Raw genomic sequence first — 14,102 nt, forward strand, 5'->3', positions numbered from 1 at the left:
AATCAAAAGAGAACTGTAGCTGCCATACCTTCTTTATATTTGATTTCTCCCCTCGTCTATTGTTCACATTCCTGGAGGGCAGGAACTGGGTGCCCCATAGTAGTCAGGATGGTCTTGGGCTTCCTGGTGCTTAGTAAATGCTCATTAAATGGGTGATATTAAATATAAGCACAGATATGTGGAATGCAAATCGTCAGATCCTCTTTGATGCCAGACCATCTTCTTTTTGCAGGATTCCTCATACCTCGATGACATTTCCCTTTTGTCATCATCTGTTGGCTCCCTCTCAGATATCGCTGACTCTACAGATTTCCAGCCTGCTGAAAACCTCAACCAGACTCTCTGGGATATGAACACTCCATCACAAAACCAAGAAGAGGTCAGTTATTAATGTTGAATAGTGTTTAGAAAGCACAGAAGTGAGCACTGAGAACTAGCAAAGGTTCGCTTAAAATAAGACAAAACAGGCAAGCCTGATTTTCTTTTTTTGACAATTACCAGACTGATAGATTATGAAAATGAGATAATAGAAGACCCAGCATGACTGAATTTCAGCAAGGCATTTGTCAAAATCATTGACAGTTTCTTTGTGAACAAAATAGAAATGTGGGATGGGTGGTAGTACACTTGGGTAGATTTGGAACTCATTGAAAAAACTGCTCTCCACAGCTGTGCAGATTCAATCTAATGACCCTTTTCAAAATTTATTCCTTTCCCACTTTTCCCATGCATGGCACATAGTTATTTTGGTCATGTGCTTTCTGTAACAAAATGACTTAGAACTTCACACCTCATGATAGTTAAAAGAGACCTTTGATATCATCCGATTCTGCCCCCTCTTTAGACAGATGAAGAAACTGAGACCAGAGAAACGTAAGTGATTTGTCCAGGGTCACTCGAGAGCTGGAACTTGGTCACTTCTTGCTATGGTATGGAGACTTGCTCCATACTTACCTCCCATTCTCTTTCCAAATGGGTGACTTTGTGCTCTTCACTTTCTACACTAGGACTTCTCAAAGGGAATTAAGATACCTATTTTGAGAACTGTCTTACCTCTTTGCAAATACATGTGTGGTTTTTGTCAAACCTACTCAGCTTTTCTTATGGAGCCTAGAAAATGTGGAGATCTGAAGTTGGCTCTGGTGAGGTTGACTGGCTTTCTTTTTTTCCCCAACTTTTTTAACATTTTTATTTAAAGTTTTGAGTTCCAAATTCCATCTCTCCCTCCCTTCCTGCCTCTCTGAGATGGTAAACAATCAGATAAGGTTATACATGTGCAATTATGTAAAACATTTCCATATTAGCCATGTTGTATAGGAGGACTCAAATAAAAGAAAAAAAGTAAAACAGTGAAAAATAGCATGCTTCAGTCTGTATTTAGTCCATCTCAGTTCTTTCTGTGGGGGCAGATAGTATGCTTCATCATTAGTCCTTTGGGATTGTCTTAGGTCACTGTATTGCTGAGAATAACTAAGTCTTTCACAATTCTTCATTGAACAATATTGCTATTACTGGGTACAATGTTCTCCTGGTTCTGTTCATTGCCGTCAGCATCACTTCATGCAAAACTTTCCAGGTTTTTCTGAAATCATCCTCCTTGTCATTTCTTACAGCACAATAATATTCCATTACATTCATATACCACAACTCATTCAGCCATTCCCCAATTGATGGGCATCCCTTTGATTTCCATTTCTTAGCCACCACAAAAAGAGCTGCTATCAATATTTTTGTACAAATAGGTCCCTTCCCTTTTTTTTGGATGTCTTTGGGATAGAGATCTAGCAGTGATATTACTGGATCAAAGGGTATGCAGAGTTTTAAAGCCCTTTGGGCATAGTTCCAAATTGCTCTCCAGAATGGTTGGATCAGTTTACAAGAAGTATATTAGTGCCCCAGTTTTCCCACATCCCCTCCAACATCCAGCTTTTTCTTTTTTTGTCATATTGTTGGCTGGGTTTCTTAAGCATGGCCAGAGATGAGCAGTACCCACCTCTGAGAAGAAGCCATGACATGTTAGGGAAAGCCTTCCAGTTGGAGGAAACCTAAGTTCAAGTCCTATACCTATGACATGCTAACTTTGTAGTTTGGAGTTAGAAGACCCGAGTCTAAGTTCTGACCCGACAGAATTTGTATGACCACAGGCAAGTTCCTTACCCTTTCTATGTCTGTAAAATGGGTATAACCATGCATTGTGTGACCTTGGGCAAATCCCCTCTCCCCACTACCCAAGGTTTTCCACATCCATAAAATGAGAATGTTGGACTGAATGGCTTCTGAGGTTCCTTCCAATTTGAACCGTTATCCTAAGAACAAGCATTAATTAAGTGCCTACTGTCTGTCAGTCAGTGGTGCTAGGCCCTAGGAATACAGAGGCCTCCAAGAAATGGCACTTCTCCTCGAGGAACTTACATTCACCTGAGGCACAAAAACATTCATGACAGTGAATAAATAGAAAATATATACGATGGAAATGCAAAGAAATTTGGTTGTAGCTGGGAAGACACTAACACCAAAGGGCGGATAGAGAGGGGAGGGAGCAGGAGTCAGGAAAGGCCTTGTGTGTGAAATGGTGCTTAAAGGAAGCCAGAGATTCCAAAAGGAATCAGTCTGTAGAAATCATTCTACTCTGAGCCACTTGATTTAACACGAGGGCCCACAGGGCCAGGCACTTTAACCTTATGGTCAGATATAATGGCATTTAAAACAAACAAGCAAAAAGTACCCGCAAGTTGTTATTTTCTCCAGTAAGCTTCTCTGGTAATTATGACTCAGTCTTCCAGTAATGGGTGGGTTTTTTTCTTTTGTTTTTTTTTTCTTTTTTTTAAGAGAGAGAGGTTTTTAATGTATACTTTACTTCTCATATTTCTCTGGCCTTTTGATAGGGTTGATGGCTGTAGACTGACCCACCCTCTTCTCTAGCCCTAAGCTGTAGGAATGAAGAGACAAGCCCAGTGCTCAGAACAAGAGCAGTGATAGCCCCACTTACCAGCGTTGGGCCCCATCCTGGAGCACTGTGCTCAGACACGAGCATGGCCTCATCTCAGTGGTGAGGGTTCTCGAGCAGGACTACATAAACAAAGGTCCATTAAAAGAATTGTGTATGTTTTCCTTAAAGAAGAAAACAAAATTAGGGAGACATGGTCAGACTCTCCTAGAGAAGAAGAAAGACTTGTTCTTTGTTAAGTTCTGAGAGAAGTCAGTAGTAGAACAATATAGTACAAAGGGTACTTGATTTGAAGACAGGGAACTCGGGTTCAAAATGCAGAATCAGAAGGGGCACATAAGGTGCTGGATGCCCTTCCCTCTCCAAGCAGAAGGCTCAAGACATCCCACTTTAGCTCTGATTTTGTCCCTCCTTGAGGCCCTTGGCCATTGTCCAGTCCTGCGGTGTCTCGCCTGCTCTCTGTGATCTTTCCCAGGTGGCTAACTCGTCAGTCACATCTGCCGGTTCTTTCAGTCCCCAGGAATGTCGTCTCTCCGGACCTGGCGACCTGGGCTCCTTTAGAGCAGTTGTCTCCCTGCTAATCTTGGGGATCAGCCCACGATTAGCCGCTTCTGTTCCGACCTTTCCAGTCTGTCAGTTATTGTCCTTGACCCAGGAAGCAGAAGTAAGATTGGAATTGAGCAACTCTGCCTTCCCTCCATAATCCTTTGTTATCATCCCATCTACCCTGAATAGCCTGTGAGCATCCTGGGTTTTTCTACCTACAGCACTAAGCATGGTGCTTTGGATATAGTAAGTGCTGAATAAATGCTTTATTCTTTATTTGCTCATTCATTCAGCACCCCCTCCCCCAACCCCATGTTTGTTTGTTTTTTTTTAACTTTTAACTTTCTTTCAGCAACCTTAGCTTATTTTGAGCTTGAATGTTTCTGGTGCTATTCTTGCCAGGCCTTGTGATGCTTTTGCAGTCCTCCTCTGTTTTTGGCCCTTTCTCTCATCTTCTGTTCATGTCTTTTTAAATTTAAGTTGCTCGTGTGAGTTTCTGTATGTCCACGTTAACCTATTTGAACAGGTCTCCCCTTCTTCTCGGTTCCCCTCATCAGAATTATTTCTCTTTGGACATAACAGTTTCATTCCTGAGAGTTTCCTCTCCCTCCTTGGTTGACATATCCAGTAAAACTGTAGTCCATAAGATAACCCTTGATTCTCCCTCTGTATGCTTTAAGATAAGCTTTCCACCAATCTACGATGCATGTCAGACTCAACCCAGCTTTTCCTTTCCTGTTTTCCAAATTCTAAAACAGAGTAGTTGTCATCACTGTGGCCACCAGCAGGTTAGATTTTCTTGGTGAGAATCAGCTGCAGAACAGCTCTTCTCATTGGCCCTTCTAGCAAATGGCATGTCTTGATGTCTACTTCCCAAAGTCCTCATCTGTTTCCTCCCTCAGTCTAAGTGGTTTATAGAGTTAGCCTCCATGAGAACATCCCTTCTGTTTCTGCTTCCGTTGATCACTCAAATATTCTTCACTATGCTTCTGCACTCTGGGTCCTAGATTTCTCCACATGAGTGCTACATGTAGAATGCTTTTATCTATATTATTACTCACCTACCCCCTTTCTAAACCATCTCTCTCCTTTTGAATAAGGTACACTCTTCCAGAACTATATTTCATTCATAGGTTTCATCTCCTCAAGCCTCAGATGTCAAAGGGAGCAAATTTACATTCTTGTTATCGGATCTCTAGACGGGACACACTTTGCCCTAAGGGTCCAAAATGTGAGGAGGGAGGCACTTACTGGCCTATAGTGCCTTGTTGCCCTTTAGGGTCCCTTTGCCATAGTCCAACATGTCTCCTCCCCACCTTTCCAACCCCAAGGGCCAGATTGGTCCCTCCTCTCATGACAGCACCCACAGTTGGATTGCTCTGTATTCCATGCCATGTTTTTCACTCAGGACAAAACATTTTTAGTTATAGCTCTTTCTTTAATTGATCTTGCTTGTTAACTTTATTTGGGACATTTGGGTATGGGGATCTGAGGCCATAGAGATTTTTTTCTTGAGTGGAGGCTGGCTTCTTTCTTGGATGTTTTCTCTGAATTTCTGGATGTCGACTTCTACTCCTCATGTTGTAGCTACTTTCTCTGGAGTGTAACCTGGTGAATATTTGTCAATAATTTTCTTTGCCCTCCTTTTTCAGTTTAAATTAAGCTGAAATTAAAATTTCAAGACTACAGCAAAACACATGTCTAAGCCCAGTGTCTTTCCCCTCCCCCCACATTAGATACAGACAGTGAATTGGGCTCACAATTGAATAGGAAAGTGGGTTACAGTGCCTTTGATTAATCACAAAGGCCTTTTAATAATCTCAGGTTTCTCCCTAAAAGAAAATCACATCATTTTAATACCAATTCTTTTCTGATATTGTACAACTGAATTGAAGTTGAGGATCGTCCAAAGGGCAATCGGGAGATGCCTGGTGGGCATGAATGGGTGCAATGTACTTGCCATGTAATGCAAATAATAAATTATTAAGGAGCAAAGTAGAGAATGTTATCAAAAAACATAAGTACAAAAAGTGGGCTGGTCATGTGGTGTGAGCAAGGAGTGACTAAAGGATAGCTTTTGGTAGGATCAGAAGAGTCGAGCAAAGCTTCCGGTGTCTTTGGTTGATTCTCTGTGGCAAACCTAGGGGACATATGTAAAATGCTCAGTAAGATAAGCAGCCCTGAATTAGTTCTGACAGCCTCGTTGGAGGGAATACCCGTATTAATGAGATTATCGATCCATTTAAGTATTTTTAGGTACGTTCCATCCCTGGCCAGAAGCTTGTCTTTACTATGTCTTAAGCCAGAATTCAGAAATCTAAATTTCACTGCCAGACACCATCTTCTTAACCAGCTGTCTACATTCCAAATTTGACTCTGTCTTTTGAAGCCCTTCTCTTTAATTGGCAACAATGGTGAAAGCATCACCTGGTTTCCTAAAAGCTTTAGTTTTTTGCCTAAGCTTGATAATCTTAACTCACTCCATATGAGGAAGTACTTTCAAATAGCTTTCTATCTAAAAATGTATCAAGCTGCCTCATGAGATACTAAGCGCCTGGTCCCTGGTCCCCTCAAGTAGATCCTGTCAGGGATGTTACAGAGATTTTCCCACAGTATGTATGGCTTTGGACTTCTATGAGGTCCTATCCCATTCTGGCACTCTCTAAGTGAATTTGGTAGCCCAAATAACCGTATTACCTGACTCCCTTGTCTGATTCAAATGAGCCTGTTCCTGTGTTTTTATGTTTGGTTTTTTGTGAAAACCCAATTCCATCAGACTTCTGAATCTCATCTATTCAGTCTTCTTCCTGGCAATAAGCATTAACAGGGTCCTTTTTTGAAAGGGGAAACTGATCTCAGCACATAGTCACATCAAACTGGTGGCTAACAGTCTGGGGATGTCTCCCAAGGACACCAATTTATACTGTCTGCAGCTCATAGAGCAGTCACACATTCCAGCTTTCTTCTGTGCCTTTCTTGAATGAGGTAGAACATGGGGAGGCAAGCTAGCACCTGTCCTCCCTGTTTGTTTTTATCTGAAGAGGCTAGGCGCCCTGCTGCTTATTGGATATGACGTGGACCTTGTCCTCATCTCCCCCACTTCCCCCCCACGCCCCCAGGAGCTTGATAATATGTTGGAAACTACTCTCTGGCTTCTCTAGTAAGGAAAAAAGATGCTCCAAACAGCACTCTCTTCCCTCTTGCTCCTGTTTCTTAGGGATATTTTTAGCTTTGAGTGAAGTTAAAAGATTACTGGATTTGATGTTAGACAGTCTGTTTTGGAATCTGCTGTGAGCAGAGGCTCAGACAGGTGCCTTATCTTTGCTCCATGGTCCACCTGAAGAAGGAGGCTCATTGATGGAATTCCCATTCATTTGGAATTCACAGGTTTCTTTACAACTAGCAGCCCTGAGAAGCCAGTGAGGAATGCTATCCTGAACCTGAGTCAAAGGGAAGGAGACATAGTCTTGGAGTCCCTTTCCCTAAGGAGATGATTATCTTTCTTAATGAGAAGCAGCTTGAACTGAGAACCAGAGGAGTCTCACCCCTGGCCCCCCCCCCCCCCCCCCCCCCCCCCCGCCCCCAGCTCTGGTACATATCAGTCATGGTACCTTGGGAAAGTCACTGCACTATTTGCTCAAATCCCATGACTTTCTCCTTCAGCCTACCTCAGTTGTACACTGGGATGGTCATACCCTGAATCTCACCTTTACTCACCAGTGTTCCACTCCCCTAATCACACACTCCCAAATCCCTCTCTCTGACCCTAACCTCCCATCATTCCTTATGCCTCTTCTTTTCCCTCATCATGGTCTCCAATCCCTCAGCCCCTCAGTACTATCTCAAGCTATTACCCCATCCTCTGAATTCACTTCAGGGCAGCTAGGTGGTGCAGTGAATAGTGCCGGGCTTAGAGTCAGGAAAGACCTGAGTTCAAATCCAGCCTCAGACACTTACCAGCTGTGCCACCCTCGGCAAGTCACTTCACCCTGTTTGCCTCAGTTCTTCATCTAACAAATGAGCTAGAGAAGGAAATGGCAAACTTCTCCAGAATCTTTGCTAAGAAAACCTCAAATGGGGTCACGACTGAAACAATTCACCAACAAACAACAGATTCACTTCTCTGTTTCCCGATGTGGATGCTTAACTGGTTCAGCTCCACACTTGAAGACCTTACACCATCCTTTGTCAAACCCACACCTGGACATCTCTCACCACCCACCTCTTCCACTCCTGCTCACGCAAGTGCTAAACAGAGCTGGAGGAAGACGTACAACTGGGCTGGCTGGGGACACCACCAATTAACGTTCTTCGGAGTCCTCTGGCCTTCACGGCCACAAAGCCGTCCTTTTATTCCTCCATAATTGATTCCCATCCAGCTCCCCACACAAGTTGCTCTAAGCCTTTTCTTCTCTTCTCAAGCCTCCCACCTGCCTGTCCCTGCACTCTTCCATCTAAGAACCTCAGCTGATAGAGATACATCATTGCAACATGGTGGCTCTTCTCCCCAAGCTCCTTCTTCTTCCTTTCTCTTCCTCTCCAAAGCCCTCGCCATCATTCGGTGCCCTCTCTCCATTCCTCCAGTCTCTGATAACGAGGTGGGGCCTTTTTCTGTCCTTTTAAGCATAGATCTGACCATGGCCCTCTTCTCAGTAAACTCCTCTAGTTCCCCATTGTCTCCAGGATCAAGTATAAATCCCTTTCAAGCCTTTTCTGACCTGGCCCTCACCATTCTTTCTTGTACATCATTCCTTCTTCCACACTCAACAATCTAGCCAAACTGGCCTCCTCTTGGTTCCTCACACAGAACATTTCATCTTTTGTTTCCAGCTGCTGCCAGGCCTGAAACACCCTCCCTCCTCCTCTCAGCCTCGTGACATCCCTCGCTTCCTTCCTTCTCCCCAAAGCTTTTCCCCAATCCCTCTGACTGCCAGCACCCTCTCTCAAACTACCTTGTCCTTTACTCACTTGGATTTCTCTTGTGTTTATTCCATCTCCATTTTGTGCATTCTGAGGCATGTATAATATACGCATTTCTCCCAATACACTGGAAATCCCATGAGGGTAGCAGGTGTTTCCCTATGTTGCCTTTATCTCCCCAGCCCCTGTGACACATAGCAGCCCTGTAGTAAATGCCTGTGGATTGATGCATCGATTGCTTTGAGCCTCGATTTCCTCACCTGTAAATTGAGGGTAATGATACTTGGACTATGCTGCCTACCTCATAGGTGGTTAGGAGGAAAGCTCTCTGGCACCTTTGAGGCTTACAGAAATGGGAACCTCTGGGGAGCCAAGCACTGGGTGGGGCCAGGCAGCCCCAGTGACAGCACACCCACAGACAAAATACCCTCTGGCCTTGCCTCTTAGTCACGATGGATGACTATTACTAGTGTGACTGCCCCCTCCCTCCCAGACTAGAGCCAGGTTTCACATGGGAGCCGCCTTGGATCCTAATTTTCCTGCCCAAGGACATCTACTCTTTTCTTTTTGTCAAAAGAGCCCCTTTGAATGCAAGTGTCAGTGACCGGGAATCATTGGGAGTGGCCAGAGTCCAGCAGGGGTACGGACCTGGTATGATAAAAAGACCCAAACTAAGTTCCTGTCAAGCTTCAGAGGGCTTTAGAAGGCTGGACTTTACATTTAAGGCATATATTGAAAAAAAAAACTACATAATAGATGTTCACCGTTTCATATACCGTACTCCTCTTCTCTTCCATGTATGTTTATATCCATAATAAAAAAGGAACAAAGGACTGGATTTGGCATCCAAGGACCTGGATTCAAATCCTGACTTTGCCGGAGGCTTCCTCTGTACCTTCCCTGAACCTTATAATAATAAGTTGCTTTACAGTTTTGCTAAAGTAGGAATATGTGAGTGCTACATCGGCTGTTCCTCTGCTTCTCACGGAATAAACCAGATAACTCTTAGAAAGGGGGCAAGCCAACCAGCCTCCTTAGCCTCAGGAACTCTCCAGAGGCTCCTCTAGGCTGGACTGTTGCACCCAAAGGCCTTAGCATCCTGTATCCTAAGCCAGCTCCCAGCCGCATGCTCCTATAGCAGCCCATGACTGTTGGGCTCCTGTTAGGTAAGGGACATTGAGATATGGGCGATTCCAAAGCACCTTTTGTTTAAATTGCTTGTTGTCTGCTCTCTTCCAGCTGTTCACATCTGCAGGACAGCTTCTAGGTTTTGGTGACTCAGCTGCTGCTATCCCAAATACCCCACTGCTTAGGAGCTACCAGGTAAGCCTCATCTTTCTTCCTCCACCGGCCTCCTGCCCCCCCGCCCCCACCCTAGGCTCCAAGGTATTACGCCAGCATAGAGGTTTTTTTTTAAAGAGGGGTGTGGGTACACACCCTGGAAAACTCCCTATACAGACACTCCCCTCACAGTTCCACTTCCTGAGAACAAACTTCATTTTGGAAAGTCCGGTCCTGAAAGGTTGTCATATCCTGGGTTGCAGTTATGGTTCAGACAGTTTTCAGCTATCTCTGTTACTGAGAGACAGCCCACCAGGCTTCATTAAGATTCCAGCAGAGAGTTTCATCTCATCCCTCGCACTGCAGAAGTGCGCTCAGGCAACATTCTAGACTGATGTGAATCATTCTTCTGATCGCCCCACTTCTATTGGATAATCTAATGGAATTTAATGGAAGTCTCAGGATGTATTAAAAAGGAGAATAGTTGTAAATAGTTAGCCTGTGGCATTTCAGAGCTAGGAGGGACTTTAACACAGAGAATGTCAGAGTTGGAAGGACCCTTAGCACAGAGAATGTCAGGGCTAGGAGGGCCCTTAGCACAGAGAATGTCAGGGCTAGGAGGGCTCTTAGCACAGAGAATGTCAGGGCTGGGAAGGACCCTTAGCACAGAGAATGTCAGGGCTAAGAGGGTCCTTAGAACAGAATGTCAGAGCTGGAAGGACCCTTAGCATAGAGGATGTCAGGGCTAAGAGGATCCTTAGAACAGAATGTCAGGGCTAGGAGGGCCCTTAGCACAGAGAATGTCAGGGCTAGGAGGGCTCTTAGCACAGAGAATGTCAGGGCTGGGAAGGACCCTTAGCACAGAGAATGTCAGGGCTAAGAGGGTCCTTAGAACAGAATGTCAGAGCTGGAAGGACCCTTAGCATAGAGGATGTCAGAGCTAAGAGGATCCTTAGAACAGAATGTCAGGGCTAGGCAGGATCCTTAGCACAGAGAATGTAAGGGCTAGGAAGGTCGTTAGCACAGAGAATGTCAGGGCTAAGAGGGTCCTTAGCACAGAGAATGTCAGGGCTAAGAGGGTCCTTAGCATACAGAAGGTCAGAGCTGGGAAGGACCTTAGCACAGAGAATATCAGGGCTGGGAGAGCCCTTAGCACAGAGAATGTCAGTCGGAAGGACCCTTAGAACAGAATGTCAGGGCTAGGAGGGCCCTTAGCACAGAGAATGTCAGGGCTAGGAAGGATCCTTAGCACAGAGAATGTAAGGGCTAGGAAGGTCCTTAGCACAGAGAATGTCAGAGCTGGAAGGACCCTTAGCATAGAGAGTATCAGGGCTGGAAGGACCCTTAGCATAGAGAATGTCAGGTCTAAGAAGGTCCTTAGCATAGAGAATATCAGGGCTGGAAGGACCCTTAAAACAGAATGTCAGAGTTGGGAGGGGCTTTAGAGATTAACTGATAGGACTGACTCATATTTACCAGGGTTGTGACTTTGCCTGGAGCCATAGAAAGTCCATATTCCACCCTGACTCCTTGTCCTGTGGCAGCATCATTTTGTCATCCTCAGAGCTTTGTTTTTTTTTCCAGTCACAGACTCAGCCAGAGGATGATGATGAGGGTGATGAAGAGGAGGCAGAAGAGCTGGGCCATGCAGAAACCTATGCTGATTACGTCCCATCCAAATGTGAGCAGCCTACAGGGACTGGACTGGGCTTCACAGCCAGCCCTCTTCTTGCCCTTTGGTTTTCATTCTCTCTGCTGTGAGCCTCAGAGGGCTCCATAGACTTCACTTCATTTCAGCAAACATCCGCCAGTCGTCTTCTTTGTGCCAGGCATTCTGCTAGGCCATGTGGATACAAAAATAGACGTGAAACCATCCTGCCCTCAGTCTGCTTACATTCTGCCAGTGGGGAGGGGGAGGTTGGGGAGCAGTGCACACACAGATAAAGAAATGCAGCACACCTACAAAACGGAAGCAGAGGAAGGTGGGGGAAGCCAGGGAGCCCATGAGTCTGGTGCAGAGAGTTTGAGGAAGTTCCTGGAGGCCTGGGCCTGAGTTATTTTAACCAATAAGTGCGATTTCCAGTTCACAAAGCATTTTATATGCATTAAGACCCTCAGTGTTCACCTCATAGCTGTGAGATCAGCCTGCTGTGTGGTAGATGAAATTGGGGCTTAGAAGAGTGATGTGACTTGCTCTAGGTCACATAACTCCAGAGTAGCAGAACCAGGATTTGTGCCCCCATCCCAGACCCTCTGCTCAAGGTCTGATACCAAAGCCAGGCCTCTTTTCACCGCTTCCCAGTGTCCTCTGCATCCGGCACCCAAGGGAGCCTGTAGGAGCCTCATAAAAGCTTGTTGTTGGTCCAGCTGATAGATGTTGAGGCCCGAGTGACTAAATTTACACTCCTCCTCACCCCTCCAGTATCCCCTGCCTCACTCTTCCCGCACCATGAAGGGGGGCTCAAGAGTCTAGAAAGACCCTAAAAGCATGGCAGTAACATTTCTAGACTGAGTTTATTTTGAATCACCAACACAAGGTGTTTGTCACTCTCGTAGGGTTACCGGACCTAAGGAAGCTATGATCTAGTTCAGTCTCTATGTCACAGATAGGTAAACTGAGGCCCACAGTCACACAGCCCCATCCTCTGGCCCTGGATCTGTTATGCTCTTTCCAAGACACCACCTTGTCCCTTTCTCCTTTCCTTGAGAGGGGAGGGAGTTGGAAGCACCTGGCTGAGGGGGAAAGGAAGGGCCGTGCTGCAACATAACATGGTCCTGTCAACAGAGAAGGCTCATCTTTTCTTTTGGCTGTGGTATGTTTTCCTTTCAGCTAAAATTGGAAAACATCACCCTGACCGTGTGGTCGAAACAAGTACTCTGTCCAGTGTCCCTCCACCCGACATCACTTACACCCTCTCCTTGCCCACCTCAGCGGCCGACAGCGGGTCGTTGTCAGCACTACAGTTAGAAGCCATCACTTACGCCTGCCAGGTACGAGTGTGCCCTCATGCTGTGGGGGGATGGGAAAACATCTCTTCTGCATCTTAAGTTCCCGTTCCTTGTCATTTGCCAGTTTTTAACACCAGAATTGAGTGTGATCCGTTCATAGAATCTCTGAGTTGGGAGGGACTGGTCACCTGCATGATGGATGATTCCCCTCTACAGTATTCCCAATAAGACAGCTGTTCAGCCTTCTTTTCTTAAAAATATCCAATGATGGGGAAGTCACTATGTAGCCTGTCTCATGGTTAGAAAGTTTTCAGAATTTCAAGCCAAAATTTGTGTGTGTGTGTGTGTGTGCGCGCGCGTGCGCATGCACACTCGAGGCAGGAATACCCCAAACTTGTCCTCTTCCCTCTCTCCTCTCCCTGCTCTGTTGGCGTTTTACAGAGAGGTGGCCAGCCTAAGTTTTCTGCTGGTGTCTTTAGTTTCCTTTTTATCTCTTGGGAAGCAGCACTAAAAGTAGAGGGCCACGGTTGTCATCATCCTCATCCTTCCACTACCCCCCACCTCATTGCCCTTTAGCTCTTACAAGGCCCTTCCCAGGCCACCGGGCCAGGGATGGGGGATGGGGGATGGGGGATGCCACTACTCAGGCCAATCTTAGGAAGCTGTCAGGTGCTAACTCTTCTTGTGATTGGCAGCAACATGAAGTCGTCCTACCCAATGGACAGCGAGCCGGGTTCCTCATTGGAGATGGTGCCGGTGTTGGGAAGGGCAGGACGGTGGCTGGGATTATCTTTGAGAACTTCCTGAAGGGCAGGAAAAAATCTCTGTGGTTAGTATTCCTCCTTCCTCAGTCAATGAATGGAGCCCCCCCCCCCCCCCCCCGGCTGCAATCATCTGCTTGCACTTTGGTTAGTGGCCATTTTGTGCTGGGGCCTCTTGTTTTTCTAGGAGTGGGGTTTGGCCAATGCCCCATCATTATCTGTCTCTCCTCTTCCCTCCCTCCCTCCCTCTCCATTCCATCTTATGTCAAGGAGGAAGGGTGGACCAGGGAAAGGAGAGAGCTGTCACAGGGAATGTAACCCTGCTGCTTTGGCATCTGCAGGTTCAGTGTCTCAAACGACCTCAAGTATGATGCCGAGCGAGATCTGAAGGACATCAACGCACCCCACATTCCAGTGCATGCTTTAAACAAGGTAAGAAGAACACCCCAGGACTATCTGTGGAGGAGGCTGGCCCACATAGACACTTCAGAGGGAACGCAGCTTTTAAATGCAGCTTCCACTCTTGCCCTCCTCCAGTCCTCTAGCACCACAGCTTATTTTCTCCATCAGGACAAGAGGAGAACGAGCCTCACTGTCCTCTCCTCTCAATGTCTCCTCCCAGTATTTGAGGAGGGTCTGCCTGTAACCAGCCCCCTTAGCTGAGCAGGTGACCAACAGGGCAGCCTAGGCAGATGGGT

The 14,102-nt window shown here is 46.0% G+C and overlaps 1 protein-coding gene across 2 annotated transcripts in view; it reads left to right on the plus strand.

The window, feature by feature from the left end:
• SBNO2 (strawberry notch homolog 2) overlaps positions 1-14,102 on the plus strand; it is a 227,421-nt gene that overhangs the window by 170,139 nt on the left and 43,180 nt on the right. For both annotated transcript variants that reach the window (XM_036735139.1, XM_036735146.1), the window contains 6 exons: positions 233-379; positions 9,653-9,736; positions 11,279-11,375; positions 12,525-12,685; positions 13,339-13,472; positions 13,746-13,836. In XM_036735139.1, coding sequence (XP_036591034.1) covers positions 233-379; positions 9,653-9,736; positions 11,279-11,375; positions 12,525-12,685; positions 13,339-13,472; positions 13,746-13,836 — 714 coding nt within the window. The remainder of the gene's footprint in view (positions 1-232; positions 380-9,652; positions 9,737-11,278; positions 11,376-12,524; positions 12,686-13,338; positions 13,473-13,745; positions 13,837-14,102) is intronic.

This window comes from Trichosurus vulpecula, chromosome 1, assembly GCF_011100635.1.
Source record: "Trichosurus vulpecula isolate mTriVul1 chromosome 1, mTriVul1.pri, whole genome shotgun sequence".
NCBI lineage: Eukaryota > Metazoa > Chordata > Mammalia > Diprotodontia > Phalangeridae > Trichosurus > Trichosurus vulpecula.